Raw genomic sequence first — 24951 nt, forward strand, 5'->3', positions numbered from 1 at the left:
CCTGATGAACACTCTCCCTCCGAGAGGAGAGAGTCCTCCGAATAACCCCACAGATCAGGGTCCCTCATCTGAAAACTGCGGTCCCGGGAGTCCGGTGTGGAGGGTTCTAGGTGTCGAGTTTTATGCATCGACTTACCAGACCTCTGTGAAACGGTACCGGGAGATGTTAAAGGCTGAGTCGGCGCCGAGGTTTGAACAGCCTGGTGTAAGGATCTCGGTTCCGGCGCTAAGACCGGCATTGATACCGAGGAAGTGGTATGCATCGGTACCGACAAGGTGGATGCTGATAAAGGAGGCTGCTCCACTGCCGGTACCAGCGGCTCAGATCGGACCGGGACTGGAAGGCTCGGTGTCAAAAGAGCAGGGAGCAGCTGTTGGAGTTGTTCTTTGAGCTGGACCTGCAGGACAGCGGCAATGCGCTCGTCCAGTGAAGGCACCGGTACCGCTTTTTTCTTCTGCGGTACCTTGGGTGCTGCTCTACACTCCGAAGAGGAACCCGATGTCGAGCGGGCGCCTCGAGGTCGGCAGGATTGGGCTCGCTGCCACTGAGACCGGAGGACGCTCCAGCGGGGAAGGCTTCTTAGCCGGCTTACCTGAGGGATGCGATGCCGGCGCGGTATCGCGCGGTGTCAATGAAGTAGGTGCCGACTGCGTCGGGGCCGAAGCCGGAACCGGTGCCGCTGAATCCGACATCTCGGTACCAAATAATAATCGCTGTTGGATTTGGCGATTTTTTAAAGTTCTCTTTTTAAGAGTGGCACAGCGGGTGCAGGTGGACGCTCGATGGTCAGGACCAAGACACTGTAGACACCAGTTGTGCGGGTCTGTGAGTGAAATTGGTCGAGTGCACCGCTGGCACTTCTTAAACCCAGGTTGAGGGGGCATGAAGGTAAAAACGGCTTCAGCCAAATCGAAGGCCGAGGCCTCGATGGTGGCAACAGGCCCCGCTGGGGCGAAACCGAAAAAATGAAAGAAAACACAAATTAAGTTTTTTGTTTTTTTTTAAACAAAGAAAAGAAAATAAAATGAGGGAAATAATATTTCGAGTTTACGCGAGCGGGAAGGTGAAAGAGAAAAAAGTTTTCAACAGCCGTTGAAAAGTGCGTCTTCTTAGCTCCGCGGAAACTAAGAAACTGGGGACCGCGCGCCTCTGTCGGGCGGGAAGGCACTCGCGCGTGCGCGGTGCGGCCTGCTAGAACTTTCCAAGTTCTTAGAGTGCAATCACTCTAAAATTGTTCATACCGGGGCTCCGTCGGTGCCGTCACCCATCAGTCAAGAATATGCTGCCTGCTTGTCCTGGGATAACAATCATATCTTGCACATGGAACTAACCACCACCCTGCATTCAGAATAGATCATGCAACCAAAATCAAGATGACAAATTGATACATGCCTGAGACTACAGATCTCAATGGTGGTGTGGATTGCAGTCAAACTGGACTGTAGGACCGAGGGGACTGCAAGATTCTGAGGTTTAAAGCCTGCATCCAAAATATTATGAACAGCCTATTACAAATCCCTCCATCGAGTTCACTTCTACAGAAACAGATTTCTTGTTTTTTGAACAGCATGTAATCTCCATATGGAGAATTAGGTTCTTACCTGCTAATTTTCTTTCTTTTAGTCCCTCCAGACCGTGCCACAAAGATAAGGGGGAGGGTGGGAGGGAGATAGATGCGGCGGCGATCAGTAGAAGGGAAGGGGCCACGCGCGTTCCCTCCCTTAACTGCAGAGACAAGGCCATTCACCGCTCCATGGGGCAGTGAATGGCCTTGTCACCGTACCCGCAGTGAGCACTTTCTTTTTCCCTACCGTTTCAGCGGGTTACCCGCGGCTAGCAGCCACTGTGTCATTCTCTACTGCTCAATGTCTCAGTCTCCACTTGCTGGCAGAGGAGTGTAAACTCATCCATTCTGTGCCAGTCTGGAGGGAAACTAAAGAATTTCCTATTTTTTTTCAACTTTACTTGTTTTAAATCCTGTTGAAAAGTTTCCAAATTTTGGTCAAAAAACCTTAGTACTCGATAACCCTTAATGGTTGAGAGATATTGATCCAGATCTTTGAGTCTCAGCAACCATCACAAGGGTAGTTTTAACTATTCAAATCATTGGGTCCACGTTGTTTGTATTTTTTCATGTCATTCCTTTTGTGTAGGGATGTTTTCTAGTGATTGTTACTACCCCAACCAACGTCACTCAGCAAACAGGACTGACCATTGACCATGGGAAAGGAGAAGGAAAAAGTTCAGGCCTCAAAACAGCACGAAAGCCTAACTGGTCAATGCAGAGCTAGGAAGCAGGATGCGTTTGGCAATCGGCACCAGAAGCTTGTTGTAAAACTTTATTTCAATAAAAATCCTTTTTATTTTTCAAAATCAAGAGAGAAAAAGTAAAGGGAGTTGTGTTTTGAAGCCCTTTTTTGGATATGTACAGTGAATAGTTTTACACAGTCCTCTTCTTTTCAACTCCAGGCCTTTGGGAAAGACTGAGCAGAAGACGCTGGATGGTGACTTCCGATTCTTGCTCTTACATAAGTCCTTATTTACTTCCCAATGGCAGGACTCGTTGCATTTTGTTTCTGGAAAACTGCAATTTTGTCCTTGAGTTCATGTTGCTCCAAAGGGGTCAACACACTGCAGGAAACGATTAAAACCTGTGCAGAGGAAGAGAGGTTCAGTCCAAATGAGCCCACATTCACAACTACCCCCAACTCCCTGCAATCAAAATGCAATCAGCAGCTGTCACCAGCGGCATAGGGAGGGTGAGAGGCGCCCCTCCCCTGCCCCATCCGCTTTTTCCCCACCCCCTTCCTGCTGTGCTTCTCTCTTCCCTTCCTCCGTACTTCGTCAACATTCCCAGCACGAACAGTAACCGCAAGCTGCTGCTTGGGCCAGCTCTTCCTGATATCACTTCCTAGGCACAGATCCAGGAAATGACGTCACAGGAACAGCCAACGCTGGCGTGAGCAGCAGCTTGAGGTTGCTGCTTGTGCCGGGAATGTTAAAGTGGTACGGGGAAGGGGCGCATGGTAGGGGGTGTGTGTGCCAGCATCCCCACCAAGACGGCACCCAGGGCGGACTGCTCCCCCACTCCCCTTACTATGCCACTCCATTCACAACATTTCTATCCCAACTCAGCAGTCTGAAGAACCAATCTGGTAATCAAACTAAGGCACAGCCCCTACCACTGAGCCAGAAGACTGGCTCAAAATTCATTATAAAACAGATGAATTAAGGAGAATTTGATAGGTCTAGTTTGTCTGTTGCTGCTTTTTTTGAGGGGGGGGAGGCAGGGAGGAGGAAAGGAAGTCAAATTTGCAGGTGATTAAGGGGACATTTGAGGATGCTGTCCCCCATGCCTCCTGCAAAGTAAACCTATTCAAAGTCTAGTATAACTAATGTCAGATCCTATCGGGTAAAACTCAAGGACTCTTGGTCTGGTCTCCTGCAGAACCTTCTAAGTTCAAATGTGCAGCAGGGAGATGTATGGAGTATGTTTTCCACAAAAAAATACTTGAAGAGAAATAAGCTGCTCTTACTCTCATACAATGCAATTATTTGTTAGCATAGAAATGTGAAACTTGGGTAGCAAATGATATCAATATTTGGTTCGTGCTCATTTTTTTCCAAAGAATCCCAGGTTTTTCCCTCATCTTTTTGGCACCCTTTGGACTCAGTCCTTGTGAATTTGAATGTGGTCATGAGGCATCAGTGACACCCTGCCAGTTATGAGAAGCAGGAACCAGATTTAGGAAGTGAACGTGGTCAGTTGTAGGGGAAAACACCCTCCAGGGTTTCAAGACTAAGCTGGACAAGTTCCTGCTAAACTGGAACGTACGCAGGTGAGGCTGGACTCATTTAGAGCACTGGGCTTTGACCTGGGGGCCACCATGTGAGCGGACTGCTGGACACGATGGACCACTGGTCTGACCCAGCAGCAGCAATTCTTATGTTCCATTGGTCATAAAGAGTGCCTGCGGGTTACATGGCAGCTTTGGCAACTAAGCCAAGCACCTGTAAGGCAAAGAATGTAATGGCTTCTAGCTACCTATAAGCATCTTGTAACCTGAAGGAGTTTTGTCTCTGCAATGTTTGTTCATCTCCTCTAACTATTAAGCACTTGTGAAAAGAATGGATTTGAGGACCTTTTGGGCTTCCTTCACCCACTATATTACTATACAAATCCACCCTCCTAGTCAGAGGATTAACACTGCAGCAGTAATGGAGAAAAGTGGGAATAAATCCCACTCAACCAATCTCTCCCTGCTGCCTGTTCTCTCCGGCTGTACGATCCTTTTATGTCACAGAGACCAACTAGAGAAAAGTGGCAAGACAAAAAGGCTGGTTTTACTGGTTAACAGGAGCAGCTTGCCACACTGGATTCAAAGATACGAGGGAGAGGAAGCACTTACTCTGTTCCTTAGAAAATTAGCAACATACGGTGTCCATGGACATCTGAAACACAAAACCAAAAACAGTTAAATTCATTTTCTGATGTGTCTGAAAGAGGAAGGCATAGAGTATTCTGGACCCTGGTGCGTTTACAAAAATTAGATCGCTCTAAGTCTAATAGATGTTGACATTGTCATCTTGAAGCTGGTACATTGGATCGTTTATTGTTCTTTTGTCCTCTAACACATAATTTTTGGAAATCTATTTGGAGTCAAATTAATAATTTACTTGAGAATCCGGTAGCGCTTTCATATATGATATGATATTATTTGGCACATCAATGAGGATAAAGAGTCAAATATCCTCTAAAAACAATAAGTTATTACTCATAATGACAGGAGTTGCTATTCAACAAATTACTAAAAATTATGATAGATTAAACTATAATTTCTGGTGGAATTCGTTGTGCCAAATCTTTAAAATGGAGAAAATATTAGCTATTCAACAGGGACGCTATAATAAATTTGATGATGTTTGGGAGCCATTAGCAAATTATTGTAAGGATTGATTATATTTAATAATTTTATTTATTTATTTATTCTTCTTTTATTTATTGAGGTATAGGGTGGGGGGAGGGTGGGTTTATTTTTTTAAATTATATGAAATTATTAAGTTATAATGAAGGGAGGGTGGAAGGGAGGATTTATATATTATATTTCAATATATGTGTGATAAAAAGTGATATTAAAGTTTGTATGATTGTATTGTATTATGAAACACTTGTTGGAAGTATAAAAATGAATAAAGATTAAAAAAAAAAAATAAAATTAAAAAAATCCCTAAATTCCCATCACTAGTTCCCAGATCTTTCCATTCAAACCTACTTTAGCATATGAACAAAATGACAAGATTTGACACAAAATAAAAGGAGTTTAAGGTCAAATAACTAAGTGTGGCAAAGCCAGAGTCTGAACATGGTGAATGGGTAGAAACTGCACCAGCTCCTGGACTACTGCGACAAGGAGGAGGAAAAAGGCAGACTGAGCTTTGCAAATGCAACACAGTGTAAGACAGGTGTGCATTCACAGCACCTGCTTCAAATCTCTCCCTATACATCCTTCAATAGAAGCAGAACAAACCAAACTTACTGGCTGAAATGATCCAGGATAATATTCATGATGACAAAGGCAGCAGAACGCACCACGGCATGGTTATGGGTTATGAATATGGTGATCAGCTGACTCACATACACAGGGCCCTGGTTATTCCACCTGGTCAGAATTTGAGGAAAAGGAAATGGATTTGGATTATATTCCAGCTTCCACATCAAACGCAATTGAGAGACAGTGATCCTGCTTTCTGACTGGTTGAGAGAGCAACCAGTCTTCCCCCTCTTTTTTGGTTCAAGGCTGCTTTCCCCCTCCCCTCTGTTCCCTCTGTCGCGGTCCCGCCCCTGACGTTAGCTCTGCAGGCTGCCGTAATTAACTTTCAACTGTGATAGGTCCAGAGGGAAGAACGGAGACGAGGACAGTTGCAATCAAGAGGTCTGAGGTCCTCACAGTCACTGTGTGCGGGAAGCAGCGGAGGTAAGGCTGTGCCCATCATGAGGGCCCCAGTAGGATGGGGGTTGCTTTAGAGATGCTGGATCGGGGAGGGGGAAGACAAAAGGACCTTAATGAGGGGAGGGGGAAAGCAGCCTTGAACCAAAAGGGAGGGGGAAGACAGGGCAGATCCGGGACTACTAGAGGGGTTAGAGAGGGGAAACACCCTGAACCGAGGAAAGAGAGATGCCAGACCCTGGGGAGTAGGAAGACAGAATGAGAGAGATAAAGACCTGAACCAAAGGTGGGAGGACTCAAAATGTTAGCAGAAGAAAGATGGAGAGAAGGAGAAACCTGAACCAAAGGGGAGGCAGAAGAGAGGGGGGCAGATGTTGACTATGGAAGGTGCAGACAGAGGGGGAAAGACCATGAGGAAGAACAGAGAGATGCACGATCATAACGGAGGAGGGAGATATGTTGCCAATAGGGGTGAAGGAGAGAGGAAGAAAAGTTGGACTCCTGGAGGGACAGAGAGAGATGTTGGTTGGGGAATGGAACGAGGTCTGGAGGACCCAATATATAATAAAGAAATATGGGGGTCTTTTAGTAAGGTGCGTTAGCCGATTTAGCGCGTGCCAATCCATAGAATGGGCGCATTAGCACTTGGAATGCGCTAAGTCGGCTAGTGCACCGTAGTAAAAGAGGGGGTATATGTTTCGTATTTGACTTGGTCATCTGAAAAGTAGCTCGCAAGCCCCCTGGTGTAGGGTGTCATCTAGACCCTTCTCCTGATGCTCTAGGGCAGAACAGCAGATGATTGAGAAAGTCTCGACAGTATTAGCCAGCGATGGAAAAAGAGACCAGCACCCAAAGAAGGGTTTTGCTGTAATTCATTTTGCCTTTCCTCTTCTCCAGTGCACATCGCAGCAAACACCAGCTTTCATTTCCTATCCTTGAATAGTCACAGAGACCCAGATTAAATTTCTGCACCTGGCTCCTGTATCTCATTCTGGCAGAGGTAGAAATATTGCACAGATTGGGGAACTAGTCAAACCAACCAATCAAGAGCAAGACCTAGACTGCCCTCTGGAGGGATCCACAGTTTGTGCCTCTCACATAGAGATCTGTCCCATTCCTGTAAGCTCTGCCTTAGCCGCACAAACCTCAAACACTTATGATTTTAAAGTGTTCGAGGCTTGTGCAGATGAGGAAAAAGCTTGCAGGAATGGGACAGGGACGGGACAAATTTGTCTCTGTGTCATTCTCTATCTCTCAGCCAGTATCCTATTGTAATGGTTGTGCAAGATGGAGGGAAGGGGCAGATAACTGCAAATAACAGGGAGAAATCATGAGGGGGGGTGTTGAACTTTTTCACATCACTCTATTTGCAGGGTAGTTTCCATATGTCTTTATTTGGGATCCATTTATGACATGAAGCAAGAAATGCACTCTTATAGTCAATAATGTTTCCGTTAACCCAGGTTGAAAAGGGGAGGACACAAAGGTGATGACTGGGTCAGGCAGTTCTGTTTGAAGGCTGGAGGGGAGGAAATCCTTGTGTTTTGTTAAAATGTGAGTGTGATTACAGAAGCTTAGTTGAAATTCAATAAAAATAAAGCAAACAGAAGAAAGAAAGAAAGAAGAGACAAGCTCTTGCTGGATAAAGAATACACTGAGTGGACTAACCCAGGGAAGGAAGCGCAGGCATATAATTGCATATTAAATTATTTATTTTAACGTAATATATTTATCTGACATTACTTGTGTGTTTAGTTAATTATTTGGGCAAAGGTAAGATGAGAGGTTCTCTGGGGAGGTAAATGGAGAAGGGATCGAGACATAGGGGATGGAAAAACAGACAGAAGTGAGGCTAGGGGAAATCAAGAAGCAAAGGAAGAGGGAGGGGATTTAAGAGGGTGGAAAGAGAAGGAAACTGAACAGGAAGATACTTCTTTGAGGGGAGGGAGAGTGAGATGATCCTCACTCTCCCCATACTCCCACCTTTTCTTGTATTTGAGATCCTGTCACTCCCTCACCCTCTCACTCTCTCTTTATAGCTTCTCACACACATTCTCCAGCTCCACCGTTTCACCCTGTCTCCTACATTAGTTTCTCAGCTTCTTCAAGCCAAGTATCCCCTACGTCTAACAAATATCAACAGACTACTCAAGCTCAAGCTCCACCCCAGCCCTCACCCCCCTAATCATAGTCCTAATTGTAATGCAATTTCTTCCATCCATTTTTCATATACACACAATATAATCTTATTTAATACATAATGGTAACTACAAAATTAAAAAACCACAAAGCACACTATATGCAGAGAAATTGTTAATTATCATTTATATTTGGGGGTTGTTCAAAGAGGTCAAGGCAGATGATGTTAAAATATGCAATGTCACCCCAGTAACAACTATAGAAAAATAGACAAATATAGTGCAAAATATAGACAGCAGATATAAATTCTCAAAACGGACACATTTTAAGCACTAAATTGAAAATTAAATCATTTTTCCACCTTTGTTATCTGGTTGCACTTCCTTCTGACTGTGGATCCAATATTTCTTTCTTTCTGCCTCCTGCACACATCCCCTCCTCTGGACCTCATTTCCTTCCAAAAACCAACATCTCTCTCTGTCCCTCCAGGAGTCCAACTTTTCTTTCTCTCATTCCCTCCCTTGCTGCAATGGGAATGGGAGAAGGAGAGGGAAAGCCCCCTCTACTGCTACATCCAACATTTCTCCATCTCCCATCCCCCAGATCATGTGCACAATTTTTCTCCACTGCCTACCAGCCCCATGCAAATTTCTCCTTCTTTCACCCCTCTCCAGCACCATGCCACAACTCTCCTTCCATCACTATGCCCAACATTCCTCCCCCTTGTATCCCCTTCAATCTGTCCCTCTGTTCCCGCTCCCTCCACCACTGTATCCAACATTTCTTCAACTCATCCTTCTAATTCCACAAGCATCTCTACCTCAGTCCTTTCTCTCTATGCCCAATTTTCCTCTTTCTTCCTTTCTCCATGTGCACCATCTCTTTCTCTCACTCACACACTCATGCCCAACAATTCTCCATTTCTATTCCCTCCCTCCCTCTTATGTCCCAAGTTAATGCCCCTTCCTCCCTCCCTTGTGTCCCAAGTTAATGCCTCCACCCTTCCTTTTGCGTCTCCTTCCTGCCTTCCAGCCTTTGTCCCAAATTCATGCCCCTCCCACTCTCCTTTCTCCCTTTGTCCCACTATCATGTCCCATCTCTCCCTTACTTGCTCGTTTCAGGGCCACCCGGCTGGGCTGCTCCTTCCGGCCTTCAGTCACACGCAGGCAGCGGCTCTTACATGTTGCACGTGGCTGACCCACAAGCCTTCCCTATGATGTCAGCTCTTCCCTATGATGTCAGCTCTGATGTTGGAGAGAAGGCTTCTGGGTCAGCCACATGTAGCATGTAAGAGCTGCTGCCCACATGCGGCTGAAGGCCAGAAGGAACAGCCCAGCTGGACTGCCTGAAGTAGGTAACTGGGATACCCCACTGACCCGGAAGGTTTCCCTCCGATATTAGCTCTGACATCGGGTTGGCTTTGCCTGAGGGGGGGAATGCAAGAAGGAGGGCATGGGATCCCTGGCGGTGGCTTCAGCGGAGAGGAGCAGGCAGGAAGGAGGGCATGGGATTCCCTTGGTTGGTGGCCGTTAAGGAGGAAGGGGGCAGTAGATCCGTGAAATGCTGTGTACCCCCAACAAGCGGCTCAAGTACCCCTAAGGGTACATGTACTGCATGTAGCGAAACTCTGTCCTACACAACTCACAGGGGCAGTGGTCCCACAAATGTTTTTAAAGCTGTGGCACACTAAACTTGGCATGCATGGAAGCCCTCCAAACGGGGCCAAGTCAGCAATTACAATGCCGGTGGGGGGTGCTGGAGGAGAGGTGCCAGCAAGGAGGAAAGGCACCAGTTCCGACTGACTGCCTACAGGACGTGCCTCTCGCCGCAAGAGGCCCATCCTGTAAGCAGTCAGCCAGCGCCTCGCAGCAGGCACACAGTTTGCGATACATTGCCATAGGCTCTCAAATCTCTTCAATTGCTCTCTTCCCTCTCACAAATCATAGTTCATCAGATTCCATCACTTTCTCATCTCCCCACATCCATCCTCTCACTCCACCTATAACCTCTCTTCTTCTCCTCCCGATTCCTTTTGCTGATGCTCCCATGATCAGGTCAATTGTCAGGATGATAACGACAACAGTGGCAATGTAGCATCTCCAACCATGTCCTTCTCCTCTGCTGCCTAGGTCGCCAAAGTATCTTGAACTGCATTAATCACAGTAGTACCATGCATTTCAGAGTGCAAAACTCTGAGCCTGACAGCACAAAAGGAAAAGCAAGCCAAAACTGCTAGTGTCTTTCTCCTCCTTCTCGAAAGACTCATACAGAATAAGGAGGAGAAAGAAGAACCCACGCTTTGATACTTGGGGACCAGCAATAGAAGAGAGGGATGTAGCCTGAGGTGTCACACTGCTGCTGTTGTCATTGTAACCTTGGGTAGGAAGGACCACAAATATTGCCAACAATTCTGCACTCTGACCATAGGGTGGGCTAGGTAAAGACACTTGTCAGGCTGGAAATGGTCTTCAGGCCACATGGACACCAGTAGCAGCAAGTCCCCTCTTCCATATGTAGCACCGTCATCATGACACTAGCAGCAGGATGTACAGTAAATTTTAAACAAATTAAAGCACAACCTACTCACATTCTCTGTGCAAACAGGCTTTGGCTATACAGCTCTTGTTTAAATGCTGTGGAAAATTCATACAGCAGGTTTTCACTGAAACTAATACCTTCCAGCAGAAGCTTCAGGGCCCAGATATTGCTCTAAAGAAAGGAGAAGGCAAGTACTAGTGCAGGAAGTTTCAGACATGCCCTGCCCATTTCTGGCAATGCTATAAAATATCAACTATAGTTAACCCTCCACATCCACAGGGTCTAGTGCTGCAGATTGAACCAACTGCGGTTCTCTTAATCAGGACTCCACCCCTGGTATACCTTCGCACCCTGTCTTCGACCCTGCTGAGTCTCTGCAGCAACAGCTGAACTCAAAGGCTGCAATCTGCACCAGGCCTTTCCCTCTGACTCGGCTCACCCTTTTTGACACAACTTCCTTGATGGGCCATGTCAGAGGGAAAGCCTTGAGTATGGCTGCTGGCTTTGCTGCATGGATCCAGGATGCGAAGGTACACCAGGGGTAGGGGACCCGATAAAGAGTGAGCTACAAGATTCCAGACTATGCTGGGGGTGGGGGTGGAGGAGATGGGTATTGGGGGGGGGGGGGGCGCTGACTGTATAAGCTTTCGGGCTGAAGGCCTCCTACTCTCATGTAATCTTTAACCTAAGTTTATTTCTAGTTGACTAATATGGTCTTTCTCTTCTACTGAAGTACTGTCAGCTCCAGCCACACATATAAATACAAAATAACCTCCAGTGCTGGCCATGTACATTTTGTTGATACTTTTAAGTGTTATTTTAAAAACCAAAGATGTCAAATACAGTGCTGGCACACGTTATACAGATACTGATTTTGTACTCTCAAACAACGTTATATTCTTTCACAAGAGTGGAGGGGTAGCCTAATGATCTGAGAACCAGGGAAGCCAATGCTGACATTTTGGCCTTCCGAGTTAATCAAGAGATCCAATTGCTCGCATTCAGTCTGACAGGTTCCAGAAAAGAAGTTAAGATTTTGCAGTTGCTAGATGTCAGGATAGTTCTTCTCAGATACCTCAAAGTGACCAATGAGTTTCAACTATCCGATCATTTGTTCATCTTAACAAATTCGAGCTGGCGTGGAAGACCAGCTTCCAAGGCTTCCATTTCAAGATGGATTTGTATGACAATATCTTGTGCGTACATCGGGAGTGGATAATAATCCACAATCTCATTGAAAGCACACTCCACTAGGAGAGTGGCAGCTTCCTGGGCGGAGCCGCCCAAGGAGATTTGTAGGGTGGCGACATGGGCCATCATCCTTACTTTCACAAAGTTTTACAAGGTTGATGTAACAGCTCGCCTGAATACAGCTTTTGGGTCCTCAGTGCTTGCAGTAAGCTCATCTGTCCCACCCCAAGCTCTAGGGACTGCTTAGGGATCTGCTCCCATTGCACTGGAAAGAAAGATCAGGTTCTTACTGCGATAATCTTCTTTCCTATAAACGGGAGCAGAGATCCTGAATCCCGCCCTTCAGATATTACTGTCGCCTGGTTCCTGTTTTTGAAGAGTGCTGTGATAGACTGTTTGAATTCCCCTTTCAAGCAGGGTCACAGAATGCTGAGGCTTCTGAAGTCCAAAAGTCTATCCAGAGTATGAAACACCTTAACTGTTAGTGCAGGTTGTACTCAGGTAAGTGGCAAATGTTATTCCACCTAGTTTTGTGTTTAAATGTTTATATCATGTGGCTTATGCATGTTACTTACAGAGCAGAACAGAGTTATAACTATTATGCGGGGAGTTTCACTGTGCCCCTCTGTGTGTTATTTGTTAGTTAACGCAATATCCAACAAAGATCTCACTCAACCATGTAAAAATGGAGGAAAAAAAGCCTGAGAAGTCCTGGGGTGAAATCATGCTGCATGGCACTATGTGTTAACACTTCATCTTTAGGACCAGAAAAACCCACCATGTACTTAATTAAACATAACGTGTGATTTGGTAAATATTTTTACATGATAAGATTTTGTTGGATATTGCTGTGCAATTTTCAGACTTCATTTGCTCATTACTCTGTGGAGTCCCCCAAGCGTCTGTCCTGTCTCCGCTTCTTTTAATCTTTTTCTAAGTCCACTGGCTCTTTTAATTCAGCTGTGCTCGTTTAGCTCATTTTCTTAGGCAGATAATATCCTTCTGGATTCAACAATCTCCTTTTTTCCCCAAATCTCTAATGTGATCAATACAGGTTTCTATTTTTTTCGTAAGCTTAGGACAGTTTGGAATTTGGCAAACGGAGAATCGCTTTGCACACTGTTTTATGCATTTAGAAATTTGAGAAATGATTACTGCAATTCTAGCTATGCTGGTATAACAACATCTAATCTTAAACGTTTACAGACTCTTCAAAATACTGCTGTAAGAATATTATGCAGTGCAAAAACGTTATGATCATGCCACCTCTCTACTAAAACAGTTTCACTAGTTACCTGTACAGTACAGGATCCAACATAAAATACTACCATTAGCTCTAAGTATGACACTCTAACATTCCTACTCATTTATCAACACTGATTATTCTATATACACCCACTCGTACTCTGTGGTCTCTGAAGGACAGTAGACTCATTATTCCCCATTCCTCTTAGGCCAAGTGGGAGTCCACTAGAAATTCAGCTTTTTATATAGTTGCACCTGCTCTCTGAAACTCTCTGCTCCACCATCTTCGAATGTAGCAATCACATTCTCTTTTTCATGCTGCACTGAAAACTTACCTGTTGGCTAAATTGGTTCTCCTGAGTGATGAGGGAAGAGGCACAGCGCTGGAGCACCAGAATGTAAGATGATTAGCTTATTTCTTTTATCAATTTAGTTTATTGTATACTGCCTTAACTTGTTCTACAATAAAGGCAGTATATTAAATCTAATAAACGATAATCAATGATTCTTCTGAAATCTCTCATATGGCCAACAAAAGGAAAGCAAATCACTACCTCTAAAAATTGGAAAAAGTTTGACTCTATCAGTTCAGGTTGGCTCTTAGGAACAGACTTGTTCTGTGTTGAAATTGTTGACTTACCCCAAAAGCAAACACCATTTCGAGAACAGAGTTCAGCATATAATGGCCATCAAGGTCCAAAAGTATCCGAACCACAGCTTGCACTGCAAGAATGAGCTCAGCTTCAAAATTCAGCTAATTAAGAAAATGTCAAACAGAAACAAACATGTTACTTATAGAAACCATTTTGGATTTACATATACTAGGCAAATGTTATTTCTCATCTGATGTGGCAAGACTGGGATTTGAACCCCATCCTTGAGCAACAGTGCCACCATTGTGTGGGTAGGACTTACTGAAAAGTAAATATAAACACGCCTGAACCAATGAGAGGCCAGTGATTAACTAGTGAAGATGGGGTAGTTCCTGATGATTAATTACATCTTGGCCCTGTGAGTGGCTGGAGCTAGCACCTTGCTCCCAAGGAAATGGACTTCAGATGAGAATTGTCACTACTGTCTTTTCATGTTATTTCTTTAGATTTAGCACATACTTTTTCAGAGGTACCTCAAAGCCAACTGCTTACCCTAGGGGTGCCCAACACGTCGATCGCAAAGGCAATGCCGGTAGATTGCAGAGCCAGTGTTCTCCCTAGCATTCCCTCAGTCACTTTCTCATCTTTAAAGTACAGTACTGTAATTACGGCAGCCTGCAGAGCAAACGTAGCAGGCTTTTGTCAGCCTCTGTAGCATGTTCCCTCTGTGGCGGTCCCGCCCTCGACATCAGAGGAGGAGCGGGACCGCGGCAGAGGGAATGTGCTACAGAAGCCGACAGCAGCCTGCTACGTTCGCTTTGCAGGCTGCCGTAATTAATTTTCAACTGTAGTAGGCCCAGAGGGAAGAATGGAGGTGAGAAATGACCTGACAGTCACTGTATGTAGGGAAGCAGCGGAGGTGAGGCCCCGCATGTCGGGGTAAAATTATGCCTGTTGCAAGGACCCTGGCGGGAGAAGGATTGCCTTAGAGACACTGGATCGGGGGGGGGAGGCAAAAGGATCTTGAGGAGGGGTGGGAAAGCAGCCTTCAACCAAAAGGGAGGGTGAAGACAAGGCAGATCCTGGACTACTAGAGGGGTTAGAGAGGGGAAATACTCTGAACCGAGGAGAGAGAGATGTCCCTGCCCTGGGGAGGGGGAAGACAAAGAGAGTGAGAGAGACAAAGACCTGGACCAAAGGTGGGAGGACTCACAATATTGGCAGAAGGAAGAGAGAGAGAGAGAGAGGGAGAAACCTGAAACAAAGGGGGAGGCAGAAGATAGGGGGCAGATGTTGGACTATGGGAGGTGCAGACAGAAGAGACAGAGGGGGAGAGACCCTAAGGAAGAACAGAGAGATGCAAGATCAGAACAGAGGAGGGAGACATGTTGCCAATAAGGGTGGATGAGAGAGGAAGAAAAGCTGGACTCCTGGAAGGACAGAGAGAGATGGTTGGGGAATGGAACAAGGTCTGGAGGACAGAAGAGATGCACTTGGTATATATATATATATATATATATATAAATAAATATGGGGGGGTCTTTTAGTAAGGAGTACTAGCTGATTTAGCGTGTGCTAAATGCTAACATGTCCATAGAATATAATGGGTGCATTAGCACTTGGCATGCGTTAAATCAGCTAGTGCACGTAGTAAAAGAGGGCGGTATATGTTTAGTATTTTTATTGTTGGTCGATCATTTTGACTTGGTCATTTTAAAAGTAGCTCGCAAGCCAAAAAAGTGTGGGCACCCCTGGCTTACCCTGTCCTCAGAGGTAGAAAATGACACAGAGCTAAATTTGTCCCTGTCCCGTCCCCGCATATTTTGTGGCTGTCCCTGTCCCATTTCTGTAAGCTCTGCCTTAACCGCACAAGTCTTGGCCACTTAGGATTTTCAAGCGTTTGAGGCTTGTGCAGATGAGGACGGAGCTTAGGCATTGGTGGAATGAGGCATTATGACATCACAGTCTGAGCTCTAGAATGTTGCCACTTAGGATTTTAAAGGGTTAAAGGCTTGTGCGGATGAGGACGGAGCTTAGGCATTGGTGGAGTGAGGCATTATGACATCACAATCTGAGCTCTAGAATGTTGTACTTAGGATTTTAAAGTGTCTGAGGCTTGTGCAGATGAGGACGGAGCTTAGGCATTGGTGGAATGAGGCATTATGACATCACAATCTGAGCTCTAGAATGTTGCTACTTAGGATTTTAAAGGGTTAAAGGCTTGTGCAGACGAGGATGGAGCTTGCAGGAATGTGGCAGGGACAGGAAAAGAACTCTCCTGGATGGGATGGGGAAAAATTTGTCCCCGTGATTCTACTGTATAAAAAGTGCCTAATCATTTTTTAATTAGTTCAATCGGCACTGTTAATTGAACAGCACCATTAAAAACCAATTAAAAATCATTTTCAGATAGGTGCCACGTAGGAGAGGTCAGAGGCAGAATCTGGGTGTGGATTGCCTTAGGCCAAGAAAACCCTGGTTTAACATTATGACGCCTACCTTGAACTAGGTGAGATTCTACAACAGTCCCTAGCAGTTGATTGACAACCATGCACCTAGCTGCTAGGCAAGATTTATAGAATCAGGCATTAATGCTATGCAAGTTAACGTACTCAGTACAGAGACTCCACCAAGTATAATAGGTAATGTTTTAAATACAGTGTATTAACTTGCATTAACATAAGCTAAGGTGTATTAACTGTGATAATATGTTAATTTAGGTTATTAGTTTGCATGATGCACTATAGCAAATGGAGGATGAAGTGACCTGTCATCTTTCTGTAATGCGATTTAGTATTGCTATTTTCAATGAAATTAAAATAAAAAGGTAATGTGAACCAGGCTACTTTTATTCCTGTGGTAAACGTGTATGGCAATAAATTTAGCCAACCTTAGGAATAAATAACCCTGTGTTAATGAAGGAGACTGGTTAGGTGAGATGACATCGATGTCAGTCACCAGAAATGACTCTAGCAGCTGTGCAGGCTCAGGGATTAGCCTTCAAAGACTGAAAGACCGTGGGAAACCACCAGGATACATTGTTCAGACAGCAGACAGCATGGGCCGAAGGAGATACACACACCACTGGCAGCCAAATAGAGGAACGAACCCAGTGTATATATAAAAGCTTACAAGGGAAAACTGAATGGGTAGTTTGATATGGATCTGTTGCTTCAGGTCTTCCAGCACACCAAGTGATAAATGTAGAATATCCTAGAAGAGAAACGCAACTTATTATTACAACACACTCATGTATTATTCTGAAATACAACAAAGTTAATCCATGGGTTCTATATTCATAATGCTGATTAACTTAAAACATGTGGATATACATGTGAATTTATGGCCCATCATATTTAATTTCGATCAAAATTTGAGTTTCACATCTTTGGTATATTAAAGTGAGAGAATTTGACCAATCTGGTTACCGACACCAACATACAATTTTGGTTTCCTTTTGGATTATATGCGGACACTGACATTATCATTTCATGTTCTTTGATGGCCCCCTTGGATCACAAAACTTATTTATAAGAACTGGCACGTTGTAAACTCTTTCCTGTGTTTATGGAGCTGGTACTTGTTGCTTTTAAGCATGGCAAAACATTGGAAGAAATAGATCTACTGCAATAAAAAATCAGCAATTGGTGATCATCATAAACGTGACGACACTAGAGGGACCAACGTGGACAGATCCCCAGACTCATCGCAAAATAACTACCTGAACAAACCTTTTGCAGTTCTTTTAATGGTTTATACTGGTAGAACGTCAAGGCCTGTTCCACTAAGATTAACACAGGACAGATTTCATAAGGTGAACAAGGCGACATCAGCACCATTAGTTCAACATTGGTTTGATAAACCTGAAATTTTAGATTTGCAGTGATGAATACTGGGCACCGTTTTAATTGGACAAGAGGGTGGTAATCTTGAATATGGTCGAATTATAGGGAATAACAATGGATTTACTATTTAAATTCTCCCTACAGGCTTAACGTCAAATTAGAATGGATGATACTTGTTCAACTCTAAGTTTACAGGCTGGTTATATGTCACCTGATTCTTTAAATAGTAAAAACACCATCACTATCTTTAAATCTCAGGAGGAAGAGATTATATTATATTAGAAAAATTTATAACCTGCATATAGTCTTCAATGTGAGTAACAACAACATATCTGGCAATTATTCCATGAATTCCAATCAAAATAATCATACTTAACACTGCAATCAAATTCTCAATTACAATTATGGGCGTTGCCAGCGGGGTGTAGCTGCACCCCCTGACCGAAAACAAATGCAATGCTAAATACTTGTAGCCAGCCCTGCCAAAAGCCTTTCCTCTGCCACATCATTTCCGATGGAAAGGCCCTGGTGTTGTAAGTGAAACAATGGATATAAGGACAGAGGATCGCTTGAATGGGCTGTGTATGTTGAGTGTGCATCGAAAGCTGGCTTGAGAAAGAAGAATAGAAAAGAAAGTTCTGGAAAGGTTTAGCAGATAGAAGAAAAATTGGATCATTTATTATACTATTGTCCCTTGATACTGCAGTTTTGGAGAATCCAGTGGCTTTATCGTATGATACTATTTTATTTGGTACACTTATGAGAGCTAAAAGCCAATTTTATCAATAAGAAATAATAAGCTACTTTTTGTAATGACAGGGGTTCCCTTGCAACTCATTTTAAGAAACTGGAAAAACTGGGACAGGTTGAGCTACACATTCTGGTGGGAATTTCTATGTTATACCTTTAAAATGGAGCGTTGCATGGCCACACAACGGGGACGTTACAAGAGCTTTATGGATGTTTGGGAGCCATTGGCTAAATTTTGTAAGGAGGAATAAATGAGTTTTATTTTAGAGACCTGTAAACATCCAGGGAGGGGGGAGGAGGAAATGGAATGGGAACTTGATTTAGGGATTTCATGAAGAGTTTTATTTTACTTGTATATGAGGTGGGAGGGTGGGGATAATATAATTGTACGTTGAAGTCTAAGTTCCATTGTTCTTGTTTTTAAGTATTCATATTTGTGAATCATTTGTTGCACAATTGTAGTTGAAAAACTTAATAAAGAATTAAAAAAAAAAAAAAAAAAAAGAAAAATTGTTTTAGTATACATTTTTTTTAATAGCTTATTTTGTCATGAACAAAATTGGTGAAGAGTATTTTTTCTTTTGGTCTACTTCTCTGTGCCAGAGCCAGAGAGAAGGCTGCACACAGCTCCTTCGAAGATGTCATGGTCAAAGCAGATGTTCTGTTTCTATCTGCTGGGTGAGGAGCACAAATTACACATCCATACTGGTCTGAAGGAAGATGTTATTTCCTTTTGGTGGATAGAGATTTTATGCTGCTCTGTTCTGCACAAAGAATTTGAGAGTGGGAAGGGGCAAAATCATTTCTTCCTGAATTAACTTTTTGCCATCTCAAAGAGACCTGTGGCTCTCTCCAACCCGAGCCTGGACTCTTATTCAGTAAAAGATTTCTTGGCTTTTCGGTCTAAAATGATTTTAGCATACCTTTTGGAAAACCACTGCTGGTTCAACACACGATAGTGGTTCTAGCTCTCCATTCTCTCCCAAAATGGTTTTACTGCACCAGGTCTGGATAAGACTGCTCCAACATTTTGGCTAAGACGCAAGACATTTCCATCATTAGAAACACAAATGGTCTCAAATCTGCAATAATAAAGATTTTTTTTTGGTGTGGCAATGAATTATAAAAACATTAGAAGCATTATGCTACAATAAAAGTGGAAGTATAATAAACTGTTCCTAACTCTCCCCCCCCCTCTGTCCTCAACACCCCCTTCTGAAAAGCTCCTCTCTATGTGGTAAAGGAGATAATTCAGGTGGTTCTATGCAGCGAAGAGAATCCCCCCAGCAGACACTGGTCAGTTTTATAGCAACTGCAGCAGTCACTAAACAGACTATTATTTTTCAGCAAAGCAATCTTCTGATGTTTCCAAAAGACACCTCAACAATGTGTCCTGGGTAATGCATGTGTCCTAAGCTCATACAGAAAATGCATATAATTGCTAGACATTTTATAGAATATAACCAACTCAATCTGAGCACTTCCAGAAAGTTAGTGGCATTCGCAAAGCACTTGCAGCCATCAAATAAGCTGAAACCATACTCCACAATCTGTCAAGTGTCTTGGGATCTCCAAACTTTAAGCCAGTGGGATACACCTAGCTAGTCAGGTTTTCAGGAGACACACAATTAATATACATGAGGTACATTTCTATGTTAAGGGGCAAAGGGGGAGGGACTTGTATACTGCTTTTTCTGTGCAATTTAAGTGGTTTGCCATATTTCTCGCTCCATAAGACGCACCTGACCATAAGACGCACCCACCTGTAGAGGAAGAAAAAAACAAGAAAAAAAATTCTGAACCAAATGGTGTGCCCTGTACCCTGTCTAGTGGTAGGCTGGGCAGGGTACAGGACACGTCTAGTGGTGGACACGTCTAATGGCAGCCAGCCAGCCAGTGCCAAGCCAGCCAGCTCCCAGCCAGTCAGCTAACCCCAAGTCAGCTAACCCCAAGCCAGCCAGCCAGCTCCCAGCCAGTCAGCTAACCCCAAGCCAGCCAGCCAGCTCCCAGCCAGTCAGCTAACCCCAAGCCAGCCAGCCAGCTCCCAGCCAGTGCCAAGTCAGCCAGCCAGCCCCAAGACAGCCAGCCAACCAGTCCCAAGCCAGCCAGCCCCAAGGCAGCCAGCTAACTAGCCAACCCACCTCAAGCCAGCCAGCCAGCCCCGAGTCAATCCGGCCAGCCCAAAGGCAGGCAGGCACCCCCCCAGTATCTTTTTTTGGCATCCTGGTGGTCCAGCGTGCTTTCTGCACTCCTGCCTTGATTCCCTTGCTGTCTTCCAGCAGCATCAGCGACACACGAGGCAGGCACGTGCGTTTTGCGTGCCTGCTTGGTCCCTCCCTACACTCCAAATGGCTGCCTGTCAGTTCTCGTCCCGCGAGAACTGACAGGCAGCCATTTGAAGTGCAGGGAGGAACCAAGTAGGCACACAAAAAGCACGCGCCTGCCTCAAGCACCGCTGTGCCGCTGCCGGAAGAGAGCAGGGGAACTGAGGAAGGAGCGCAGAAAGTGCACTGGACCGCCAGGATGTCAAAAAGAGGTATGGGTTCTGTTTTGGTTTTTTTTTTACATGCGATCCTTATTTCCACCCCCTTTTTGGGAGTGGAAAAAGTGTGTCTTATGGAGCGAAAAATACGGTACATATTTTAGACAGGTACTTATTTTGTACCAGGGGCAATGAAGTGTTAAGTGACTTGCCTAGAGTCACAAGAAGCGGCAGCAGGAATCAAACTCAACCTCAGGGTGCTGAAGAAGCTGCTCAAACCACTAGGCCACTACTCCTTAAAGTGACCAAACAAGTTGAAAAGGTGACAGCAGAAACCATAAGAATAATTGGGTGCAGAGAGAGAAAGGAATAGCCAGCAAGAAAAAAGGGATGCGAATGCTTCTGTTTAAGTCTCCGGTGAGACCTCAATTAGAGTACTGTGTACAATTCAGAAGATCACACCTTCAAAAACATATAAACAGGATGGGCTTGGTCCAGAAGGTAGCTGCTAAAATGGTCAGTGGAGTGAAGACAGATACCACCTCATAAAAACCTTTAATTTAGCTTTTTGCAATTTCATTGAAACAGAGATCTTATGAGCAGATTTCACAATCTCACCCCATTGTGTTTCATCCAGATCAATTCCCAAGTCTCTTTCCCAACCAGTCATATACTTCAATTTACCAAATGAGCTATTTGGAAGGATAAATTTTCTTTCTTTTAGTCCCTCCAGATCAGCACAGACGGATGGGTTTACACTCCTCTACCAGCAGGTGGAGACTGAGAACACATTGACTTCTGGCAGTTCCATCTACAATCAGTCTAATGAATAGCCAAGCAGGAACTAACCAAGAGCTTAGGAACTGTGAACTTATATATAAACACAACAACTCCACTCTCATATAGAGAAGACAAATTAATTGTCCGGATTGAACACCAAGGCACTGTTGGATACTGACTAGAACAAAAAAAACTTCAATGTCCCCAAAGTTTGCCAGCTAAACCAAATGCTGCTGCTCCTATTACACTCCCCAAAACCAAGAAAAGATACCGCAGAAAAAATGACTCTTCGCGAAAAACCGAGTAAAACAACAGGGAAGGCTCTGATCCAGGCTGGAGGGACGAAAAGAAAGAAAATTATCAGGTAAGAACCTAATTTCTCCTTATCATCCCTCTAGACCGGCACAGTTAGATGGGATGTACTAAAGCGGTACCAATCACGGCTGGGACCCCTGAAGAGCTGCCACAAGGACACTCACCAAACACCATGTTCCGACACGCCTGAAACATCCATGCGGTAGTGACAAAGAGAAGACAAACTGTAGCTTTACAGATATCCAATGGGAGCACAAGAGAACTCTCAGCCCAAGAAGCTGCCTGAACCCAAGTGGAATGAGCTTTGAGAAAAGCCAGAACAGTTTTCTTCTGAAGTAGGTACACCGAAGCGATAGTCTCCTTGATCCAGTGCGCAATCGTAGCTTTAGAAGTACTGTCCCCTTTACAAGGGCCCCCCTAGAAGGACAAAGAGACAATCCAACTGACGGAATACATAGAAACATAGAAATAGACGGCAGATAAGGGCCACGGCCCATCTAGTCTGCCCACCCCAATGACCCTCCCTACCTGACTCTGCGAATAGATCCCACTCTGCGAATAGATCCCACATCCCATTTGGCCTTAAAATATGGCACGCTGCTGGCCTCAATGACCTGAAGTGGAAGACTGTTCCAGCGATCAACCACCCTTTCAGTGAAGAAGAACTTCCTAGTGTCACCGTGCAGTTTCCCGCCCCTGATTTTCCACGGATGCCCCCTTATTGCTGCGGGACCCTTGAAAAAGAAGATATCTTAAGAACATAAGCATTACCTCTGCCGGGTCAGACCAGGGGTCCATCGTGCCCGGCAGTCCGCTCCCGCGGTGGCCCCCCAGGTCCATGACCTGAAAGTGTTCCCTACCTAACCTAAAATATCTATACCCTATTCGCTCAATGTCTTGTAAGGTACCTCTATCTGTACCCTGTAATCCCCTTCGCTTCCAGGAAGTCATCCAGTCCCTTTTTGAACCCCAGAATTGTACTCTGTCTTATCACCTCTCCGGGAAGCGCGTTCAAGGTGTCCACCACCCTCTGAGTGAAGAAGAACTTCCTTGCATTCGTTATGAATCTGTCTCCTCTCAGTTTTTCTGAATGACCTCTTGTTTTAGTTGTCCCTGCTAGTCTAAAGAATCTGTCCCTCTCCACCTTCTCTATGCCTTTCATGATTTTATAAGTCTCTATCATGTCCCCTCTCAGTCTCCGCTTCTCCAGGGTAAAGAGCCCCAGCCTGTCTAACCGTTCGGCATATGAAAGGTTCTCCATACCCTTTATCATCCTCGTTGCCCTCCTCTGGACCCTCTCGAGTATTGCCATGTCCTTCTTGAGGTATGGCGACCAGTATTGGACGCAGTATTCCAGATGTGGGCGCACCATTGCTCGATACAGTGGTAGGATAACTTCCTTCGTTCTGGTAGTGATACCTTTCTTGATAATGCCCAACATTCTGTTCGCTTTTTTTTGAGGCCGCTGCACATTGTGCCACCGGCTTCATTGTGTTATCCACCAATACCCCCAGATCTTTTTCTTGGCTGCCTTCCCCGAGTACCCTCCCTCCCATCGCGTAGCTGTACATGGAGTTCCCCTTCCCTATGTGCAAGACCTTACATTTCTCCACATTGAAGCTCATCTGCCATTTTTTTGCCCACTCACTCAGTTTGTTCAGGTCGCTCTGCAGTTCTTTGCATTCCTCAACAGTTCTGACCCTGTTGGAGAGTTTTGTGTCATCCGCGAACTTGATAACTTCGCACTTTGTCCCTGTTTCTAGATCATTAATAAATATATTGAACAGCAGGGGCTGTCACAGAAAAAGTGGAGGTGCGACGTGTGCCAATAACTTTTAAAGAAGGAATGTTAAGATTGTATTGAGATATAGATCTTAAAGATCTCGGAGGGTCGTATGGAATCAAAACTCTGTCTATGAATGCTGGTGTATTGGTCTGCATAGTTTTGAATGTCAGAAGGGCGATTTTATAAGTTACCCTGTGTGGGACAGGCAACCATTGGGCATTTTTAAGCAAAGGGGTAACACGATCATATTTCTTTGCTCCCGAGATTATCTTAATGGCCGTGTTTTGAATAAGCTGCAAGCGTTTTAAGTCTTTGTGATAGATTCCTTTTAATAGTGAGTTACAGTAGTCCATTTTTGATATTACGAGTGCATGGATCAGAACGTTCAGGGAATTAATATCAAGAAGAGGGGCCAATGATCGAATCATTCTTAATTTATAAAAACAATTTTTAACCAATGCACTTATTTGTGGTCGAAATGTTAGCTTATTGTCTATAAGGAAACCTAAAATTTTTGTAGTTGTGATTGGTGGAAGCGGGATGTTTTCGATGATGATTGGAGAAATTAATTGTGCTCCCTCTTTTCCGGGGAAGAGGAGAGTATTAGTTTTTGATATGTTTAGAGAAAACTTATTAATATTTAACCAGTCGTGGACTTTACTTAATTTATGATTAATTGCCTGAATCTCGGTTTGATTATTTGGATCAATGGGGTGCAATAATTGAAGATCATCGGCGTAGGCGTAAACCCTATTGATTGACAGAGGGTCAGAAGAGGGGCCAAATAGATATTAAATAATAGAGGTGATAAAATAGAGCCTTGTGGAATACCAAAGTTAGAATGATAGGATTTTGATTCTGAATTATTGAAATGTACTGTAGAAGCTCTTTCAGAAAAATAAGAACGAAACCATTCGAGGGCTTGATCGACTACACCTATAGAAGAAAGACGTTGCAATAAGAGATGATGGTCGATGGTGTCAAAAGCTGCAGCAAGATCTAAGGAGATTAGAAGGACGGATTTATGATGGTCAAGATAGTAATTTATGGATGTAGTGAGACCTAGTAATGAATACTCTGTAGAATGGTTTATACGGAAACCAGTTTGATTTGGATGGAGTACATGGGTTTTTTCAACATAATCAGCCAATTGTTGAAACACGATTTTTTCGGTTAACTTGGATAGAAAAGGTAAGTTTGCTATAGGACGATAGTTAGAGCAATTGTCTAGATTATTTTTTGGGTCTTTGATGATTGGAGATATGATAGAATGTTTCCAGTCTGGTGGAATATTAGCTGTAGATAAGCAAGTGTGGATAATTTGAAGAATATATGGCC

At 44.2% G+C, this 24951-nt stretch overlaps 1 protein-coding gene across 5 annotated transcripts in view; it reads right to left on the reverse strand.

Annotated features, from left to right (window-relative positions):
* Positions 1-2285: 2285 nt before the first annotated feature.
* LOC117369443 overlaps positions 2286-24951 on the reverse strand; it is a 91159-nt gene continuing 68493 nt past the window's right edge. For 2 of the 5 annotated variants that reach the window (XM_033964033.1, XM_033964037.1), the window contains 7 exons: positions 19174-19284; positions 16788-16868; positions 13703-13816; positions 10676-10797; positions 5539-5661; positions 4411-4453; positions 2287-2652 (listed from right to left, as the gene is read on the reverse strand). In XM_033964033.1, the coding sequence (XP_033819924.1) occupies positions 2542-2652; positions 4411-4453; positions 5539-5661; positions 10676-10797; positions 13703-13816; positions 16788-16868; positions 19174-19284 (705 nt within the window). In that variant the 3' untranslated portion in view covers positions 2287-2541. Of the gene's footprint in view, positions 2653-4410; positions 4454-5538; positions 5662-10675; positions 10798-13702; positions 13817-16787; positions 16869-19173; positions 19285-24951 lie in introns of those variants that run through there. The other 3 variants (XM_033964034.1, XM_033964032.1, XM_033964035.1) reach the window with 3 other exon arrangements.

The sequence above is a fragment of the Geotrypetes seraphini genome, chromosome 11 (genome assembly GCF_902459505.1).
Source record: "Geotrypetes seraphini chromosome 11, aGeoSer1.1, whole genome shotgun sequence".
In the NCBI taxonomy this organism is placed as follows: domain Eukaryota; kingdom Metazoa; phylum Chordata; class Amphibia; order Gymnophiona; family Dermophiidae; genus Geotrypetes; species Geotrypetes seraphini.